The following is a 21,941-nucleotide window of genomic DNA, read 5'->3' on the forward strand; positions in this document are numbered from 1 at the left end:
ATTGTGTTTGCTTTCCAGACACAATGAATACACTGTTTACTCTGCCAGGAGGAGAACAATGGAATCGGCAGGCCAAATGTTTGCTCAGCTGGGCGTGTGTTTATGTGAAAACAATTGCATAAACACATGCCCAGCTACTCAAATAACTTGTGAAGGAAAATGCAGATGATTAAAGCTGTTATCTGAACGTTTAATTTTATTCAAAAACTCCGGCAGTTCGTTCAGTCATTCAGTTGTTTGAAGTGATAATCGTTGCATGTAAAAGGGCCTTAAGTTTTTTTTTTACATGGGCAATAGAAAGCTGCACCCAACACTCTCGGGCACAACTTGAATCACACATTAGGTATCCCATTCTCATACAAGACTTGCATGGAAATGGAACATGCAGCGATTTTTCAAACTTGCAAAAAATTGCTAATCTTCCCTGCGAGTTCTGTCTGTGTCAGACATGGACAGAACTCACACGAGATTACAGGTGGTGTGAATTTTTATTTTTCCTCTTTTTATGATCCACCTCTAATTTTGGCTGTATTTAACCAAACAACAAAAAATACCTCCACTACCATTGGGGGTATTATTATCACCGTCTTAATAGTTTTCTCTGACGTACGCCGCCTCTTGGTTGGTTTACTTTAGTTCACTTTTTTATGTCAAAATTATGGTATAGTGATTAGAGATGAGCGAGTATACTCGCTAAGGCACATTACTCGAGCGAGTAGTGCCTTAGCCGAGTATCTCCCCGCTCGTCTCTAAAGATTCGGGGACCGGCGCGGGTGACAAATGAATTGCGGCGGGGAGCGGGCGGGAGAGAGAGATCTCCCCTCCGTTCCTCCCCGCTCCCCCCCCCCCCCCGAATCTTTAGAGATGAGCGGGGAGATACTCGCTCGAGTAATGTGCCTTAGCGAGTATACTCGCTCATCTCTAATAGTGATGCATTAAATTCTTGCAGGTCCATATTAGGGAGCCACAGGCACTGCACTGGTCGCTGTATATTTCCTCCATAATACGGCATTCGATGAAATAGTAGGACATGATTTTTTTGCTGTTGGATATGAATCGGTATGCCTCAATATTAAGGTAAAGCATGGCCTTACAGATTCTGCCGTTGCTATAATACATCTATGCTTGCATAGAACAATAATACAGCCAGGGAATTGGGCCTTAGGTCATCAGTCTATAATACCCATGACTAATATTTGCTCCTTGAACTGGTTGCCCTATCTCTCATCAGTTGAATTACTCCCTGCCCGCTGTCGCCTCTCTACACTGTGTACCTGCCAACATGTTCTCACCGTGAGTACAACATTCTTGCAAGGTGAAGTTTCTATTATGTCGCAAGTTATTGTAAAATGATATGATAAAATAGATCGGAGGGCAAAAATAAAATGCAAGGTACCGCAAGAGGTAAATAAAAGCCGAACTGAAGGACCATTGTTGTCCCATATAAACCTGCAATTATTGGGTTTTTGCTGTATATTACAATAGAAACGGAAATAAATTGAATTTCTGCCAATTTCCAGTTAGATAACATTTTGCAAATGGTGACATTTCCTGTCCTGATAGAGGAAGTAATGCCTCAGTCATTACACAGTTAATCAAGTATGACTTACTACTATTGCCTTTAAGTGGTTTTCAGTTGTGTTATTTTTATTGGCTGCGTCGTGATGTTTGCCCACAGTTATGTTGTGTTTATATCTTTTGTAGGCAGTAATGTACAGGGTACATTTTATGTGTTTGTGCGTAAAACCGCTCAATAGTGTGCCAAGAATCATGTGACTTAGTGTTAGATGGACATTGACCTCCGATTTCGCCCAATGCTTAGTGTCATTAGAGTGATACAATGCAAACAGTGTTTTACTATGTGTACTGTCCTTGATGTGGAAGAGTGTTGGCAAACGCATGGAGGAACATCAAATAAACACCTATTTTTTTTTCATTTCAGAATTGCTTGCAACACTGTGGTAAACCGCCTGACCAACCTGCTCTTCTACACCATTTCTGAAGGACAGGAACAGCTTCCAGTCAACAAGTTTATTAATGTAAGCCAAGAAAACAAAAATGTCAATTCTTGTACACCTGTAAAACTAGCGTGAAGGCTTCTAATAACTATAGGAACCCATTCTAGACCTACAAACTTCTGAACAAGTCAACGGGGTGGAGCTTGCAGACTTCTTCAAAGATGGCTATCACCTAATACGCTCACTATAGCTGATTAGTAAATTTGAGGTGACACGATAGGCCCGTCATCTGTCATTATGTAGAGGAAGTTGGTAAATTATAAATTGGAAGAGACCTGGGTTAGAGCAAAACTTCTAAAGAATATTCTGGGATATGGCATAAATGTTGGGCGTTTACTATGTGACGCCTACAGTCACTAGAAGAGGGGTCACATACTCATGCAAAATATCGAAACAACTCGGCCAATTCCGTATGTCTCTGTGGTCCTCTCAGCTGCATTGTCTATGCTACTAATATAGGATACCTCTATTATATATTGGACAGTGGGGTAACAGCCTCAAAGCCCCATTGATTAAACATTTGCAGCATATTCAATGGATAAGCTAAGATGCTTATGGTCTAGTACACCTTTAAGAAAATAAAATGCTGCTAATTGAGTTAATAGGTAATCTGAGTATCATGCGCCTAGTATGTTACATGTATTTTTGATACTGGATGATTCAAAAGTCAGGGCCATATGGAATATCTCTTGAGCAAAAAGAGATACAAGTTGGAAACTTTGTAGAACACTTAAATGGGTGGGGAAAACATATTGCCACTATGGCGGTGTTTGTTGGCCATCTTGGTGGCAGCTATCTTGGATTCAGCCCAAGAAACGTCAGTAGAAAGGTAATTGGATACATGATTGAAGGGAAGAATTTAATTTAAACAATTGATAGGTTTTGTCATTTGCTTAAAACCTGCAACCATTTTTGAGTTATGGATGATGCCATGTTGAGTACTGTACAGGGTTATACCAAGATCACAAGTTTTCATCTACCGCAGGATACGGGTTAACTTGCTGATCATTGGGGCTCCTACTTCTGAGATCGCCACCAATCTTGAAAACAGGATCCTATTTTCCCCTCAGCCTGTCACTGTAGGGGTCTCTTCTTCCCCTGCAGTGATGTCAGAAGGAATGTGGCACTGGCCAATCATGTGCAGTCAGCGCTCTATTTCAATGGGACTGACAGAAATGTACAAGAGCTTGCCACTCAGTCATCTCAGCTGTCCCATTGAAAGTGAATGAAGCGTCTGGGTGCTTGTGTGACCAGTGTTCCATTTAGTCTCCTTTTCATTCCGGGGGGGGGGGGGGGGGGTGCAGTAAGTCCACAATGAGGAGGACATGGGATATCGTCTCTCAGGATCAGTGGAAATCTCAGCAGTTAGACCACCACTGATAACCAGGCTATTCTCTATCCTACGGATAAGGTATAACTTGTGGCCTTGGTACAACCTCTTTAATAAAGTTATGTTGAATTGTATAGTATGGAAAACACTAATCACATGTCTTTGCAGGTACCTGAAGGTGCCGTAAGCAATCCAGGACAGAATTGAGATCATCCTGATGGTCGTTAACAGAAGTTCATATAAGGTGGCTGAGCTTCAAGTACTTCCAGGAAGATAGCTAATGAGTGCACAAACTTTCGGGAAACTGATTCAGAAATTAGGGAAACAGTTAGTGACCGAGGACTGGTCATCCAAGCAGTGTTTCTGATCCCCAGGGGTTGGCAGTTGTGTTAGGTGTTTTCACGAAGGGTCCACATAAAAGAACCAGAAGACTGATGTTAGAGCTTGATGCGAGTCAATCAACTGTTATAAGGATCCTCAAGACACACAAGTGGCACTCATACCAACTGCAGCTTTTAGGTGGCCTTTTTGTGCAAACACCTAGCACAGTTAGTTGACAACGCCTTGGGATTGGAAACCTTGCTCAGATGACCGGCACTCAGTTTGTCCTGGACACTACCAATTTCCCTGAATTTCTGAATCAGTTTGCTGACAGTCTGTGCGCTGACCGACTGTCTTCCTGGGTGTTCTTCAATGAAAGCTTCGGCCACCTCATGTAAACTTACACTATCGACCATCAAAATTATTTAAATTCTGTCCCGGATTCTTAACGGCATCTTATGGACATGTAATTAGTGTTTTCCATATCACATAATTCACCATACCATTATTAATACTAATTGAAGGCACTTGTATCTCTTTCTGCTCAGAAGATATTCTGGGTGGCCCTGACTTTTGAATCACGCCATATTTTACTTTTTACAGGCAGTTCTTCACATTGCTTTTATTAGGACTGTATCTTAATTAACAAAGAAAGAGATGCATGTTGTAGAAACATTATTAACTGGATATACTTTTTTGCATCATTTTGCTCAAATTTATTAGTATCAACTTAGTATCAGCACTAAAAAATAGTTTCTGGTTGGTTGCATTGATTGTCTAAAGAGTTATCCATGAAAGTGATATATGCGTCAGTTCTTCATCTGTGCCATCCTTGACAGGTGGCATGAGGAAAAGCAGAAGTCCACGCTTAGGTCACTGCTGGTGCAGTACTCATGGGAATGGTTCAGATGAGGATGACTGCATAGTTTGCCTCTATTGCAACATTCACCTTGTAAAAATGTATTTTGACACATTTCCAGCAAGATCAGCGATCTCTATGCAGACTCCTGCCGCCACTCATTTAATGTGGAAAGCCTCAGCAACTTTCAGCACTTGTTAGGCCACGGTGGTGTTTCCTAACTAATAAATTTAAGTCCTGTTCTTTTTACGAAGGCCATAATCAGACGGCGAGCTGCACCTGAGAAACTCCGGCACAACAGACCGCACAGGCCATGCTCTGTCCAATAGTCACAGACTGATTTACATCTTCTATCTTTTAAAACAGATGCGAATACGAGATCCCATGATTTCTTTCACAAAGACCATTGGTCTGAATGAAAGAACATTTGTATGAAAAGCCTCATAGGCTGCTATAGGGCCGTGTGCTACCTGTGGAATACATGGACTGCGTATGACCCAAATATTTGGCCATCTGAATGGGCCCTTACTCTCAAGTATGAAGTAAACATATATGTAGAAACGTTCTTTACTACTCCGGATTGTACCTCCGTCCACATTGGGGTTCTGCCGTCTACGACTGCAATTACCGCAAAACATCAATACAGAGTTGGGGCAAACCAGTGTTGGGGCATGATGGAAGGTGTCTCTCTACAGAAACAGTAAAACCATAGGTTGCACTCTAGAAGTCTACTTATTTGGCTTTTAGGCTGGAATTAAACAAGCAGTTTTGGGTGTACTTTTTGATGCCTTTTTGCCAAAACCAGATATAAAGTGGAAAAGAATGGGAAGTCCAAATGAAGGACTGATGCGTTCCCTTCCTGTTGAATCCACTTGTGGCTTTGTTTGGAAAAAAATGGCATCTAAGGCTACCTACACCTCTGCACTGGTCGGAGGTTCCATCGCAGAACCAGCACAAAAACCCAGAATAAATGGCACTGTATGCTGCGGCTTTTCTTCTGGTAAAATGCTGGGGAGCTAAGTGGAAATCAAAAGGTCCCAATTATAGTCAGTGGGGTCCATTCAGCGCTGTTCACTCTGTAGGGGATCAGCCTAACATCAAGAGATCAAACAAATGATTCAGGTAATATACATATATTGAGTTAATTAAATATTTTTAAACTGAGGATTTGTAATAATGAATTGGTGAATGGGGAGGATGCATAAGAGTAACTTACATGGAGCGACTATCGGCCCAGCGAATTTAAGTGATAGTCATTCATTGTAAACATGGCCACCAACAGGGTGATGAGCGATAAGTTGCTAGTCATTTCCTTTCAACTTACTAAAAAAAATAGTTGCTGGTTGATCAAAAATTGCCTGGTGTATTTGAACGACTTGTGAATGAATTTGCACGGAGATCCTCTCTATGAACAATATTTCGGTATACGACGAATAAACAATCGTTCCTCTTTAAAAAGCAAATGAACAACTGTTGTTTGTACGTTTCAACGACTTTTCTGAGCCACTATCTGAAAGAGAGTTCCTCCATGTAGAGATATCTTTAGAGATTACAGGAGATATGATGGCAACACCATCCTATCCGCTGCTGAGCCCCATGCGTGCCCAGCCTAAGTGCCTAGGACAACAGTTCTCTATGACAGTTTTTAGTTCTTGCTCATCTCTTTTAATCATAAAGATAAAATGCACATTGATGGAGCAATCATCTTCTTCATAAGTCAACATGAATCCTAATGTTAGAAGAGCTACAGTACAAGAAAATATGTAACAACCAGTGAGTCAACGCTGATGTCTTAGCCATGGTTCTTTCTATATCTTTTAAGGCAGTGTTTCCCAACTCCGGTCCTCAAGGCACCCCAACAGGTCATGCTTTCAGGATATTCTATAGTAGGAACAGCTGTGGCAATGTGTGAGGCATTCACAAGAATTACATCACCTGTGCAATACTGAGGAAATCCTGAAAACATGACTTGTTAGCGGTCCCTGAGGACTGGAGTTGGGGAACACTGTCTTAAGGTACAGGAGCATTGACAGTACCATAGATAAGACCTCAGTGTGGTTGTTCTTCATTCAATATCTGACTTGATGTTAATCATTATAGACACTGAAAGTGAATGGACTGCTTACAACGGACCCCAGGCTGAAGGACAGTATGGACATGCTGCAACATACAGTTCAGGAGTCAATAATGGGAGCATCGATGGACTTAGAAACCTTTCAAAGGTAATCATCCTATAACATTACATATAGTCTAATCATAGGTTGATACTCTAACTTACCAAAATAGGATAAAGAGCAAAAATGGATTATGAGTAGAGATGAGCGATCGTACTCTGCCACGCCCCTTTTTCGCCCGAGCGCCGCGATTTTCGAGTACTTCCGTACTCGGGCGAAAAGATTCGGGGGGGGCGCCGTGGGTGAGTGGGGGGTTGCAGCGGGGAGTGGGGGGGGGGAGAGGGCTCCCACCTGTTCCCCGCTGCTACCCCCTGCTCCGCCACGCCTCCCCCCGCCCCCCGGCGCCCCCCGAATCTTTTCACCCGAGTACGGAAGTACTCGAAAATCACGGTGCTCGATAGAGTAATTACTCGAAACGAGTAGGTTCGTTCATCTCTAATTATGAGTCAAAGCAATGAGACTTAAAGGGGTTTTCATGCAATAGTTGATTGTCAGGGATCTGCCGCTCAGCACAATGGACGGTCGACTGATTGGAGAACCTGCTGTCAACACCATACTACATAGAAGACAGAATGGAAGCAGATGCTCCGACCCCTGTGTAGTGGCCGGCACTGAAGAATCCCTCTCACCTCTGAAGTCTTTGCGCTCTCGACAACTTTTTCATTGGGCAAATAGTGGCCTTTAATGAGTGCAGCACTGCTAATCAGGTGATGCGGAGGTGAACAGTGGCGCTGCACTCACACCTCCTAGACCACACCCTCTTTTTGGCAGGGTTCCCCTATAGTAAGACTTTTTCCCAGCAGTGTCCCAAGACTGAAAAGGTTAGGAAACACTGGTCTAAAGATATGAGATGTATAGTCAGAGTTAGGCCATTTCTTACAATTTTTGGCACATCTCAATTACTAAAATACTGATACCACAAGGTATGCCTCGCATGAATTACTGCTACATACTTATATAGCACTGAACTATATTTCCTCTGTTCTTTTCCTACAGGTGTGTTCAGAGTAATATTGTTCTACTGACTCAGGTTGTATGTAAGAAGTTTGTTATTCCAGACTTTGAGCAGTTCACATTAAACATAAACCGACTGTATGAGAATGCCCGCGACATGAAGGAAGGGGAGGTAAGCACTTGTTACCCTTGCAAAAAGTATCAAATACCGTATATATTTTACAGTGCCACAAATAAAATGTGCAATGGATAAAAGTTGTAAATCCGCACAAGGAACGATTCGTTTGCTACATACAGCTTTAACAGATTTACTGTTTTTCGTGCCGTTGAACATTAGACCAATTGTGCAAAGACCTGAAACAAATGACAGGCTTGTTATAATGCCTGTTGATCTAATATGAAGAATGCAGTGAAGAATGTTTTTGTGTGTTTTTTTTACTTATGTTGCAACGTCATATAAATGGTGAACCGTTGCAGCTAAGGACTTTATTGCTATCTCCTATAATTAATTTACCTGTAGAGTACACAGTGTCGAACAAGGTTATCAGCAGATAAGATTACATGTGCCTCTTGATTTGTGAGCGAACAGCAGCAATATACAACCCTAACATTTTAAGGATTCGCTATCAAAGCTTTCTGTCCATAAATATACACACACATGCCCAATTCTCTTATTTTTCAAAAATGAGGCATCTGGCAGCAGTTTACTCCCTTTTTTTAAGAACATATGAATGCCCAGCTGAGCAAGTGTGAATGCGCTTTTACGCGAAATGATTAGCATTCACATTCTTTGAGATCGTGCAAGTCTGAATTATAAGTATTTGAGGGATTATTCAGATGACTGTTTTTGTGTGCGTATAATATAACCCATTGATGTCAGTTTGTTCACGCTCATGAACCTGTTTTGCGCACCCTTTCACGCGTGGTAAAAGAATAGGACCTGCTCTATTTTACTAGAGCCCCATAGAAGTCTATGGGAGGTGCACAAATGCTCATTATGTGTACAAATGCGCAATACTCTGCCGAATTCCATGACAAAAAAGAACACACATGTACCTCATTAGGCTATATAGCCTTTTAAATCATGAAAGGAATGCGCATGTGCATAAAAAGTACAATACTATGCACCGATGCACGCATGATTATGCAAATCTACCTCATCAAACATCGCTCACTGTGCAAATACATTGCACTGAGGCATGCATAATTGAGCATATGGTTATCTGAAGCCACCCTAAGTGCTGCCAGCGACTGAAGATCGAATGATAATTTGTTCGCTTATCATTCATCGTTCAGATGAAAATACATGCAAACTACAATTGGCCCGTGTGAACAGGCAGTCATTCATCTATGAACAACTGCCTGTTTATGGCTAATGGAGATGGGTGGCTGTAAGAGAACTCTGGCACACTGCACTTCCATTCACTCAGCAATCATTTGTGGAAGCATAGGACAGATAATCTCTGGGACAACTCTTGGGCACTCAAGTGCCCGATAATTGTCTCTAAAATGACCCTATGGGGAGGGGGAGCTGTCATTTGGCCAGGACATTCTAAAATGTATGGGCAGTAGAGATGAGCGAGCACACGGGGGGGGGGGGGGGGGAGTGAGAGAGATCGTGGGAGGGCGGGGGTGAGTGGGGGGGAGAGTAAGAAAGATCTCTCTCTTTCTACCCCCCCCCCCTCCGAGCCAGCTCAGACCAGTAAGCAGTTACTCGAGAGGAGCAATGCTCGCTCGAGTAACTGCTTTATCCGAGCGTGCTCGCTCATCTCTCATGGACAGCCTTAGTGATCACACACTGTTCCATGAGCCGAACCTGCTATAAATACTGCCATATCTCATGCCAATCCATAAAATATTCAGCTGCTGAACATAAAGGTCTAAAGTGGGGTCATGTAGTTACTATAAAAGCTGCAGCTTGTCCTTTATGTGACCGGCAATTTCTATGCAGAAGTAGACTTTGTAGTAGGAGACAAATTACGACACAGAACAATTAGGCTAGATTCACATTGCCATTTCTCTTTGTGTGTTTGACATGCTGTATAAAGGAAGGGATACTCATTTCCATGGGATGTAAACTAATACAATGAAAGTAAACTAATACAAGAATGTATTGGTTTACATTGATTTGCAGCATTACAGTAAGGATCTGTTTTTCCTCCAAACAGCTTGGATCAGTTATATAGCTAAGCACCCTGTGAATGTACAGACCTACAGAACCCTCTTTTGCTATGTTTTGTTGGTTGCCTTTAAGACTTTTATTTGTGGGTGTCATTCATGTGGCTCCTGATTCTCCAACCCCATGACAAACAAATGCTCAGGATTCTTGGCATATTTCCCTACTCTGTGCCATTCTCTACTGACCAAGACCAGCTGAAGTCTAATGAGTAGAAGTAATCTATAATTCATGTCTTGTTCCATTGTATATCAATCATAGATCACTTCCACTCATTGCTGGTCTCTGACTGTAGGGAATGGCACAGGAATAGATTGGTGCACTTAAGTAGCTATGTAGCAGGGTGTCAGATATGTCAAAGACTGCAGTACCAGTTTTGTACATAAGAGAGAGAGAGAGAACTCAAACATAACAAAATAAACTTTCTTGAATAGAAGTGAATAGGCAATGCTAATCTAAGGAACCTGCTGGAAGGTTCTGGTAGACTGTCTGGGAGGATATAAAAGGGTTGTGGGTCGAAAGCCTTCTGTCTTCCGCTGACTTGTGAGACAGCTCTGCTGCGTTCCTGGATAGCTGAGGTTCTGATGTTGTGGAGCTGCTATAAAGTACTATCTGCTCAATGTCAACAGCTGAGAACTGCTGGCGCTGGAACTCCATTTGCACTATGTAGGGGAGGTGTCTGCTATGAAGCTAGGAGCTCCCGTGACCACCTCAGTGGGTAGGGAGCGGGTTGAGTTCCTCAACCACCTTGAGCACATAGGACTTGCACAAATCTCCCTCTGCCAATGGCGCTAACTGCTGGAACTAGAGGAAATCAGTCTCCAGCCATCATTGTGGTCACACATGCTACAAAAGGAGCAGCAGAATTGTAGGTTGGATCCATCCATGGACTATCCAAAAGTGTGAGAAGCGCACTTAGACATTTTAGAAACTTGTGAGGTTTTGTATTTACTGTGTGATATATAATACCGAAAATCTGATATTCATTGTTAACAAAGTGTATTTTAAAAATTGTACTGTTATTATAGAGAGCTAAGAGGATCGCAGTCAGCATAGAGTTAAAACGGCTTCTAGTAGGTAGCTAGTTATTATTAATAATACTGATTTTTCTTATATGTTACAGGGTTTTCTTTCTTACAGCTAGCTCCAAACCTATAATGAAATAAAACTGTATTTTTGTAAACCCATCTTCTTATGCGGCATCTTATCCAATATTCCTGGGTGCCTTGCTGCGTCCCGCCTGAGCTGCGTAGATGTAATTTCCTGTTAATGGAGAAGAGAGCAGTGTAGAACCGAGGAAACAAATGTGTTGTATTATAGGAGCAAGTGAACAAACAGGAATTACATAATAGGCACAACTGTAAAGGGTGGAACAACTGCAAATGGCACCACGTATGTAATAGGTGGTGCCCTGGCAAGAACACGGTCTCTGTGAGCGTAATTATTTGTGACCATTCAAGAGTGTCATTGATATCACTATTTTTGGGCATTCATTTTTAAAAACACAGTTTTGCCTAACTGCTTTTGACTTTGTGTCTGGCACCATCATAACCCCCAGATAGACTGCCCGCTGCCTTGGGGGTCACACTGGACTTTGACCTCTCCTTTACCCCCCATATTCAATCTCTGGCCCGAACATGCACCTGCACCTCTGAAATATTGCTAAAATCCGTCCGATCCTCACCACGGACACGCTAAAGACACTCGTCATCACCCTCATCCTCTCCCGACTCGACTATTGCAATTTACTATTTATTGGTTTTCCCCGCACCAGACTCGCTCTTCTCCAATCCATACTAAATGCAGCAGCTAGGTTCATTTTTCTATCCAGCCATTAGTCAGAGGCCTCTGCACTATGCCAGTCTCAGCATTGGCTGCCCATCCACTGAAGAACTAAATTTAAACTCCTCACCCACAAAGCTCTCCATGGTGCCGCGCCACCTTACATTGCCTCCCTCCTGTCCATACACCACTCAGCCCACTCACTTCAATCCACTAACACACTCAGACTAAACACCCCTCTAATACAAACCTCACATCCTTGCCTCCCGGACTTCACCAGAGCAGCACTCATCCTCTGGAACGCTCTACCCCACGGCATCCAGAGAATTCCCGATGCACGAAATTTCAGCCACGCCTTAAAAATGCACCTCTTCAGAGAGGCATACCAAATCTCTTGACCTAGTCCCCTGCCCTTCCCTATGGCTTCCAACACCTTCCACCCTGCCTATCACATACGACCTCTACCCCTGCACCTCCTTACATCCCCACCCCGTTTGCTTCCTAATAACAGATTTCCACATGTAATTACCATACTCCCTGTGTTCCCCCATGCCTCATCTCCCCCTACCTTGTACCTCCTGTATCACCCCCACCCCGTTTGTTTCAAACTGATTGTATATCACATGTAATTGTTCTGTTGTCTGTGTTTCTCCCATGCTTGAAAGCACTGTAGAATAAGTTGCCGCTATACAAATAAAGATTATTATATTATTATTACTTTGAACTGTTGTAAGTTTTTATTTCTGTCTTTTCTTTAGGTGGCAAACTACATTCCACAGCTTGCCAAAATGAGTCCTGACCAATGGGGTGTATCTCTCTGCACAGTGGATGGTCAGAGGTGAGAACAAAAATGAAAGATAAACTATCATTATTAGCATCCAATACAGAAGGTAGCATGTGACTAGGAGCTATATGGATGGATAATTTAGCCATTGCCCTTTTTTTATGGGAATCTCATTTTTGCGCTGCACAGTGCAATGTAAGTGAATGGAGTTTTAACAAACTCCATTCACTTACAGTGGAAAAAATCCACAGCACAAGATGGTCATGCTGTGAATTTTGAAATCTGAGGCATTTCTTGCGGAATTCACTCATTGCAATGCAATGAGTGAAGTTTGATGTGAAAATGACTGCAAAGTAAGAATGTTTTAAAAAATAGAAGTGTTCTTAGTTTATTTTTGTCAATTACCAAAATACAAAGTGAATGAACAAAAGAGAAATCAAAATCAACTCAATATTTGGTGTGACCGCCTTTCTCCCCCTGAAAACAGCATCAGTTCCTCTAGGTACACTTGCACACAGTTTTTGAAGGAATTTGGCAGGGGGGTTGTTCAAAACATCTTGGAGAACTAACCCCAGATCTTCTGTGGATGTAGGCTTGCGCAAATCCTTTTTTCTAGTTCGTGTCATTGCGGGACACAGCTTGACCATGGGTATATAGCAACTGCTGATTGGAGATGGGCACTAAGTAGAAAACAAGTTGGCTTCTCCCACTTGCTATATAATCCCTGCAGGCACTCAGCTAATCAGTTTTAGTTTAGTGTTTGTAGGAGACGGACAAGGGGATGGTGGTCCTTCTGGGCCGCTCAGAAGAGGGCGACGGAGTAGTATTAGGAGGGTGAACGGTCAGCTCATTCCTGTCCGTTGCCTGCTCTGCCTTTGAAGACAAGGTGGCGCAGCTGGGTTCTAGCACGTGACCCACCAGCTGTAGGATCCTTCTGGAGCTACCCCTACCCCACCCTGTGGATTGTGGTGAGTGGGTAAGGGAACCCTGTTGGAAGCAGGAAGAACCCATACTTTTCTATCTTCAAGGGAGGAGGAAGACACTAGCGATGTCTGCGGTCCTCCCGTCCCCCCCTTAGTTTGGACACAGGCCCTATGTTTCTTCTAGGGACGCTCCTCCTCACACTTTCACCTGAGAAATCTCCACCATGCACAGGGCTTCCACCCTGGGCCGCTCGGGGCGCTCTCCTTGGGCCTTGCTTCCTCGGCGGTTCTGGAAGGCGCGTGTTCCCTTAAGGAAAGTTCCCTGGTTCCATGTGGCAGGAGGCATGCCAGCCATTAGGTCACTTCCAGGAGGGTCGGCCGGTGCGGATTCAATCGGACAATGCTACAGCTGTGGCATATGTGAACTACCAGGGTGGAACCCACAGCACGGGGGTCATGGCAGAAGTGGCCAATATACTCAACTGGGCCGAGGTTCTCCTATTGGCTCTCTCAGCAGTTCACATTCCCGGGGTGGAAATTTGGGTGGCCAACTCCTTCAGTCGGAAGAATGTTGACCCAGGGGAATGGGAACTCCATGCGGAGGCCTTCCAGATGATATGACAGAGGTGGGAAAGTCCAAACATCGACCTAATGGTATCCAGGTTTAATCTCCAGCTACCAGTCTTCGTGTTTTGGTCTTGAGACCCTCTGGCTCGGGCAGTGGATGCCCTCATTATTTCATGGAGGGACTTTCAGCACCCTTACATCTTTCCTCCCTTTCCCCTGATTTTGCGTCCTCTCAAAAAGATAAAGATGGAGGGTCACCTAGTTATTCTGGTGGCTCCAGCTTGGCCTCGTGCATGTGTGGTACATAGATCTCATCGAGCTGCTGGACGATGCACCCTGGCGCCTTTCACCTCAAGTCGATCTACTCTCGCAGGGCTCCCTTTTTCCATCCCAATTTACCTCAGCTGCATTTGACAGCATGGCGGTTTAGACCGCGGTTCTGAAAGAGCGTGGTTTCTCCCAGCTGGTATTTATACAATGATAAAGGCCAGAAAGGCCCCATACTCCCAAGTCTATTATTATGTTTGGAGGAGTTATTTTCATTGGTGCGAAGTCCGCAGCCTACACCCATTAAATTTTTCTTTATCTCACCTGGCATTTTTACAGGAGGGTCTTGACCTAGGTTTAAGTCTTAGCTCATTGAAGGAGCAAGTGTCCGCCCTATCTATTCTTTTTCAACGCTTGTTGGCAGCTGAGGTGGATGTATGTACCTTCTTGCAGGGTGTTATGCACACTGCCCCACCTTTTCGGTCTCCCGTTTCTCCGTGGGACCATAATCTCGTGTTGGAGGCATTAGTCTTACAGTCACATCCATTGAAACCATTAGAGTCAATACCTATGCATCTTTTGACCCTAGAGGTGACCCTGTTAGTGGAAGTCACCTCTTTATGTTGAATTTCTGAAATCACAGCCCTCTCCGCGGAGCCACTCTTCACCGTACACCAGGACAAGGTAGAGTTGTACCCAAAGGCTTCTTTTTGCAAAAGGTGGTCTCAGACTTTCACTTCAATCAGGATATTGTTCTAACATCCTTTTTCCCTGATGCAGTTCTTCCAAAAGAACAGGCTCTACATACGTTAGATCTAGTACGGGCTCTGCGGATTTACCTGTCCAGGACTGCTATCCTGCGCTCTTGAACTCTTTTTGTGGTACTGGATGGACCAAGGAGGGGCCTTGCCACCTCCAAGGTGACCATATTGCGCTGGATACACTCCATGGTGGTTGAGGCATATCAGGTCATGGGTGAGATTCTGCCATTTCACATCACGGCACACTCCACTGAGATGTTGGGGGCCTCATGGGCAATGCGGAATGGGGCCCGTAGTAGGGGAAAGAACCAAAAAGAAAAAAGACCCTTATTGGGTCGGTGCTGTGTCCCCTAATGAACGAAGTGAGAAAGATATTTTATGGTGAGTACGAAAAAATCTAGCTATCTCTTCATGTTAATTGACAAAAATAAACTATTAACCCTTTAAAGTCCAATTTCCCTGCCACCCACACACTCCCCAAATCTTATTTATTTGGGGTGGGAAAACACATTGTGGATTCCTTGGAATTACTCAACAGAAACACGTAAAAATAAACTGTTATGATGATTTTATTAGCAGCGTTTTTAAATTAAAATGTGAGTGTTTCACATCAGGAAGATCATTTGTAATAATCCTGTAACTATGTGTATATTGATATATTACATACATTTATATCATAAGACTATTAATTTCCAATTTCTCTAAAGATAGATAGATAGATATCTCTGTAATACAGTGCCATACATGGGCATCCTATAACTGCATACAATGTGTATAGCATATGTTCCTAACACTATGCAGAAGAAAGCTCCAATGTCAGAACTCTCCTCTGCATATGTATATTACACTATAAAAAAAGGAATCTCTGACATCGGAGCTTTCTTCTGCATAGTGTAATATACATATATAGAAGACAGCTCTGTCATCCAAGCTTTTTTCTGCATAGCGTGATATACATATGCAGAAGACAGTTCGGACATCTGAGCTCTCTTCTGTATAGTGTTAGAAACGTGTTGGGCCTCGCCTGTAATGGGAGCTATACAGGAAAATCTAAATCTCAGACGAGGTCAGACACTATATTGGAAAGGGTTAACACTTCTATTTTTTGAAAGCCTTCTTACTTTGCAGCAGTTTTTCCATACCTGCCTAAAACTTTTGCACAGTACTGTACATCTTACAGGACATCCCAAATGCTTTATACAACAGATCCCATGAATGAATAATACGGTAAGGTTCTGTCCACAGTGGCATCATGGCTACTGTTCTCATAAGACCCCTGACAGATTCGTTATACTCTTTTATGATCCATTAAGATGTTTTATTTGCCACCATTGCCTCATGATGGGCCCATAGAGCATCAGTTCTCATTTTAGCTAGATAGAATATTGCAGCCTTTTATATTATACTGAATGTCCAAAGGCAATGAAAAACGAATGGAAAAGACCACAAGTGTGATCAGCGCTGCACTGGCTTAGTCACCATTCAGTTGTAGTATTGCTACCATTCGTATCTCACCATCACGAAAAGGTCCCATTTTACATTGTGAGGATGAGCTAATTTTGCATAGGCAAGAAGTGTTTTTCTTTCTTGGTAGATAATACAGAGTGTTATATTTCCTTTTTAACAAGCTGTGTCTTCTTTAGGCATTCAGCAGGGGACACTGATGTCCCATTATGCCTGCAATCATGTGTGAAGCCACTAAAGTATGCCATCGCTGTGAATGACCTGGGAACAGACTATGTCCATCAGTATGTGGGCAAAGAACCAAGTGGCCTTCGCTTTAACAAGCTATCGCTTAACTTCGAAGGTAGGAGATCTGCTTTGCAGGAAACTCGTTATCAATCTAGACAGTATGCAATTTGCAAGAATGTATGAGACTGGGCTCACACGGCCGTACTTGCTGCATGCCGCCACTTCCCGTGCACTATTTTGGTGTATATGCGCACATAATACGCGGTAAGACTGAACATGCTGCAATTTTTTTCATACGGGGAAAAAAACGCAGATGCGGGTGTCCCAATAAAAAATCAGTGGACTATTGGGATCGCAAGTCACTGGACAATACAACTGTGTAAGACATCCAAATGAAAAGTATCATAAATAGTTTGTGTCTGAAGTGACCTAACTGAACTGCAATACCAGGTGCAGCCATTAAAAAATGTACGGCGTTGTGCCTTATATACAGTAAAAAGGCCTCAACCCATTCAAACAGCTGATTGGCTAAGGTGCCAGACATCGGACACTCATTGATCTTATATTGATGACCTATCCTAAGGTAGGTCATCATTATAAAAGTCCTAAAAGTCTCTTTTAAATCTAAATGTTTCCAAGAATATCACTTTCCCACTTCGAGAAATCAATCAAATAAATTCTACACAGACCCTTCCTTCCAGCTCTCCCCAAGCTACGCCTACAGAATGGAACCCTGAGCCAAAATCCAGTAGAGATCGGTAGAGAATTCGGTCATTTATACCATGTCTTATGTACTAAAGAACATTTCCTACAATCAATGTGCAAGAAATTGTTAGACAAGGTCCTACCAGGATTAACACCAGAACATAGGGACATTCTTGAAGGGGAGGTGCCAGTAGAGAAAGCATGGGAAGCAGTAAAATCACTTAAACCTTCCAGGGTTCCAGGCCCAGACGGTTTCTCTAATATATATTACAAAACAATTTTCGCACCTTTGGGTGGTCCCATGATTGGGTTTTTCAACTCCCTTCTACAAACTCCATACTTATCCCCCATCACTAATAAGTCCTTCATCCACGTAATTCCCAAACCTAATAGGGACCACACAACATGTGAAAATTATCACCCGATCTTCCTAATTAAAATGACTTTCCAAAATCATGTCCATTAGAGTTAATACCTTTATTAGTCAGTACATTCAGCTGGACCAGGTTGGATTCATTCCTGGTCGGCAAGCCACTGATCAGATAAGACGGGCAATTGATATTGTTTCAGCGGTGCGGTCTGGCTGGGACGGGGAGCAAACTAGGAAGGAGCTTCTCCTTAGCCTTGACTTACGCAAGGCTTTTGACTCAGTCTCCTGGCAATATTTATTTTTATCCTTGAGGAAATGGAATTTGGAACAAAATTCAGAACATTGATTCAAGCTCTTTATTCCTTCCCCTCTGCCTCAGTTCGGATCCACGGCTTTGAGTTTGACACAGTAGCAATTGAAAGGGGGACTAGACAGGGCTGCCCCAGATCACCTCTTTTTTTTGCATTTGGCAATTGAGCCTTTGGCATCTATGCTTAGGAACATAAATGTGCTCTTTATGCAGACGACGTGCTGTTAATTGTTTCATCCCCCCTCACGTCTCTCCCTAATATATATCAGATTCTGGATAAATTTGGAGCGATATCAGGCCTCAGAGTCAATGATACCAAATCGTTGGCACTAAATCTAAACTTGCCCCCATCCATAATTAAACTTCTGAAACTTAACTTTAAATTTTCAATGGGTCTTACAAACTCTTTTAAGACCCTATACCGAGCCAACTATCCCTCCTTAATTAGGAATTTAGAGCAAGACCTAGATACTTGGGCATCATACAACTTATCCTGACTAGGAAGAATCCATTCTATCAAAATGTCATGGCTTCCAAAAATTCTATACCTTTTTCATGCTTTGCCCATTCCTTTTCCGGCTGTAGATTTGAAATGCTTACAATCTAAATTATTGGCTTTCATCTGGTCTAACAAATTTAGGCGTATCCAGCAGTCTACCCTATATGTGCCTCGGAGCGAGGGAGGCTAATATCATAAAATATAATGATGCAGCCCAATTAGCTCAATTAACCTCCATTTTCTCCTGTCACAATAAATCACTTTGGGTATTAATTGAGGAACAGGCAGTCTTTCCTCTGCCACTTGAAGATGTCTTTTGCAACAAAACCGACACTTAAAAAAGCGATCATGGAACCTACCCTGTCTTCTTCCCTGGCCCTTTGGAATAGACTTTCTAAACGATATAACCTTATATCTAGACACCTCCCCATATACAGTATATTTGGTAAGCCCACCTTCTTCCTGGGTATGAACAAAAATGAGTTTGGATGGTGGATAGAGAGGGACCTCAACACAATAGTTGATTTTGTGGATAGACTTGGCTTCAGACAATTTGAGTTTTTCCAGGCTGTCCACTCTATTCCACTCTACTCTGACATGTTTCATCTTCAACAAATTAAACACTCTGTATTAGCACTTATGGAGAACAAACAAAACCTTGCTGAGCTATTTTTAAAGCCCGTGCAACACAAAAGCCAGGGGTCCTGGAAAAATCGCCAAATTATACTCCCACTTTACAACACCCATGGATAAACTCCCATATATGCGGAGGCGAGAAGAGGAGCTGGGCAAGGAATTGCCAATCTCAGACTGGCATAAAATAGCCATTTCAACCACAAAGCTTTCTAATGCTGTAGCAATAACAGAGGCAGGCTATACACTTTAAATGCGTTGGTATATGGTTCCGAGACAATTGGCCCGTATGTTCCCAGGGACATCAGGCTTATACTTCAGAAGATGTGGAGAGGAGGGTTCCTTCCTACACACTTGGTGTAATTGCCCAAGGCTTCGTAGATTCTGGATCCAGGTATATACTCTAATATTCTCCATTACAAACCTGTCACAACAAAAATCACCTTGGGAAGCTTTATTGTGTACACAAATTCCTAACATCCCCAAACACACAACCAAATGGATTTCCTGTTGCTTCCTAGCTGCACATTTAGCAGTCGCCCGCTCCTGGGGGAAAACTTCAGTTCGCTTTGATTTTGTGAAAACCAAATTATCTTGGATCATGGTCAATGAGAAGCTGGCAGCTATCCTTATGGATCATGAAGTGTTGCATGGAAAAACTTGGTCGTCCTGGTACCACTATTCGCAGACCATGCGTCTGTGGAACCCAACAGCCAGAACTTCGACCCCTTCCTGGTCCTTATGTCCTGAAGTGTCGGGGTATGTATGAAGAGAGGTCGCGGGGCGACCTCTTTTCATACAGCACAGGCGTCAGCTGTTTACTACAGCTGACACCCGTGGGCAACAGCTGCAATCGGCCATTCGGCCGATCGCGGCTATTAACTCTTTAAATGCCCCGAACGATGTTGAGTTGAACGCGGTGAGATCGGGGGAGCCGTGCAGGTGTCATGGCAGCCAGGGGCCTTCTGAAAGCCCCCTGGGCTGCCTTGAGAGACTACCTATCAAGCCATCCCTGTGGGGTGGCTTGATAGGCTGCCTGTCAGAATGCAGTATGACATAATGCTATAGCATTATGTCATAATGCAGGAGCGATCAGAGCATCGCCTATTGCAGTCCCCCAGGGCGACTTAAAAGTAAAGTAAAAAAAAGACCAATAAAATTTTTTTAATTGTAAAAACAAAAAAGTAATAAAAGTTTACATCACCCTCCTTTTGCCATATCTATAATTAAAAAAGCTGAATCATAAAATATATGGTATCGCTGCATCCGTAAAAGTCTGATCTATGAAAGTAGCACATTATTTACCCTGCACGGTGAACGTGGTCTGAAAAAAAAATAACCCCAGAAATGCACTTTTTCAGTCACCCTGTTCCCCAGAAAAAACGTAATAAAAAGCAATCAAAAGTCGTAAGTATTCCGAAAAGGAAACTGCAGGACATCCTGCAAAAAATGAGCCTTCGCTGAACTACGTCGACAGAAAAATAAAAGTTATTCCGCGCAAAGAATGACTGCAGAAAATAATTGAAAAAAAATGAAATGTCTTTGAAAAAAAAAAGAGTAGTATAGTAATAAAAAACTATACAAGTTTGGTATCGTAGTAATCGTACCGACCCATAGAATAAAGTTATGTTATGTCGTTTTTCTTGCAGTTTGTGCGCCGTAGAAACAAGACGCACTGAAAGATGGCGAAATGTCTTTTTTTTTTTTCATTTTATGCCACTGAGAATTTTTAAAAAGTTTTTTAGTACATTATATGGTACTTTTTATAGCAGCATTAAAACTACAACTCGTCCCGCAAAAAACAAGCCCTCATACAGCGATGTCGGTGGATAAATAAAGGCGTTACGATTTTTTTAAAGGGGGAGAAAAAAACAAAAATGGAAAAAAAACGGGCCGCGTCATTAAAGGGGTTGTCCCGCGCCGAAACGGGTTGTTTTTTTTTTCAACCCCCCCCCCCGTTCGGCACGAGACAACCCCGATGCAGGGGTTAAAAAAGAACACCGCACAGCGCTTACCTGAATCCCCGCGCTCCGGTGACTTCTTACTTACCTGCTGAAGATGGCCGCCGGGATCTTCTCCCTCGGTGGACCGCAGGGCTTCTGTGCGGTCGATTGGCTGGAATCGGCACGTGACGGGGCGGAGCTACACGGAGCCGACATCCTGCACGAGCGGCCCCATTGAGAAAAGAAGAAGACCCGGACTGCGCAAGCGCGTCTAATTTGGCCATTAGACGCCGAAAATTAGGCGGGCTCCATGGAAACGAGGACGCTAGCAACGGAGCAGGTAAGTGAAAAACTTCTTATAACTTCTGTATGGCTCATAATTAATGCACAATATACATTACAAAGTGCATTAATATGGCCATACAGAAGTGTATAGACCCACTTGCTGCCGCGGGACAACCCCTTTAAAGCATCAGGCATTTTAACTAATCCCCAATAGATTAATGAGAACCAGGTTAATAGAATAAGATCATTTTAATTTTCCATCTCTGGTTCACGCACATAATAAACCACATTACAGCCTTATCCCTTCCATCCCTCCCGATCTTTCCTTATGTGTTCTTCCCGCCTTCTTTGTCCTCCCCCACTTGTTACTCTCGTTTATGCTCCTCTAATGTTCATACTGATTTAGTTGATTAGGAGTTGCAGTTAATGAAAAAGTGGAAATTGGTTCTTTATTTTTATTTTATTATGTTCACTAGAAATAACATTTGGCGATGTAACTCCTGAACTACTCGCTCAGTCTTGTTGCCACTGGACTTTACACACGCATGTAATCTTGTAAATCTTGACTGATGTGTTTTGAACATAAAT

General features: G+C 42.9%; 1 protein-coding gene across 1 annotated transcript in view; it reads left to right on the plus strand.

The window, feature by feature from the left end:
- GLS2 (glutaminase 2) overlaps positions 1 to 21,941 on the plus strand; it is a 76,723-nt gene that overhangs the window by 15,328 nt on the left and 39,454 nt on the right. Inside the window, exons 2-6 of the mRNA XM_066584784.1 lie at positions 1,943 to 2,039; positions 6,629 to 6,750; positions 7,699 to 7,828; positions 12,373 to 12,452; positions 16,560 to 16,723. Coding sequence (XP_066440881.1) covers positions 1,943 to 2,039; positions 6,629 to 6,750; positions 7,699 to 7,828; positions 12,373 to 12,452; positions 16,560 to 16,723 — 593 coding nt within the window. The remainder of the gene's footprint in view (positions 1 to 1,942; positions 2,040 to 6,628; positions 6,751 to 7,698; positions 7,829 to 12,372; positions 12,453 to 16,559; positions 16,724 to 21,941) is intronic.

The sequence above is a fragment of the Eleutherodactylus coqui genome, chromosome 1 (assembly GCF_035609145.1).
Source record: "Eleutherodactylus coqui strain aEleCoq1 chromosome 1, aEleCoq1.hap1, whole genome shotgun sequence".
Classification (NCBI taxonomy): Eukaryota; Metazoa; Chordata; class Amphibia; order Anura; family Eleutherodactylidae; genus Eleutherodactylus; species Eleutherodactylus coqui.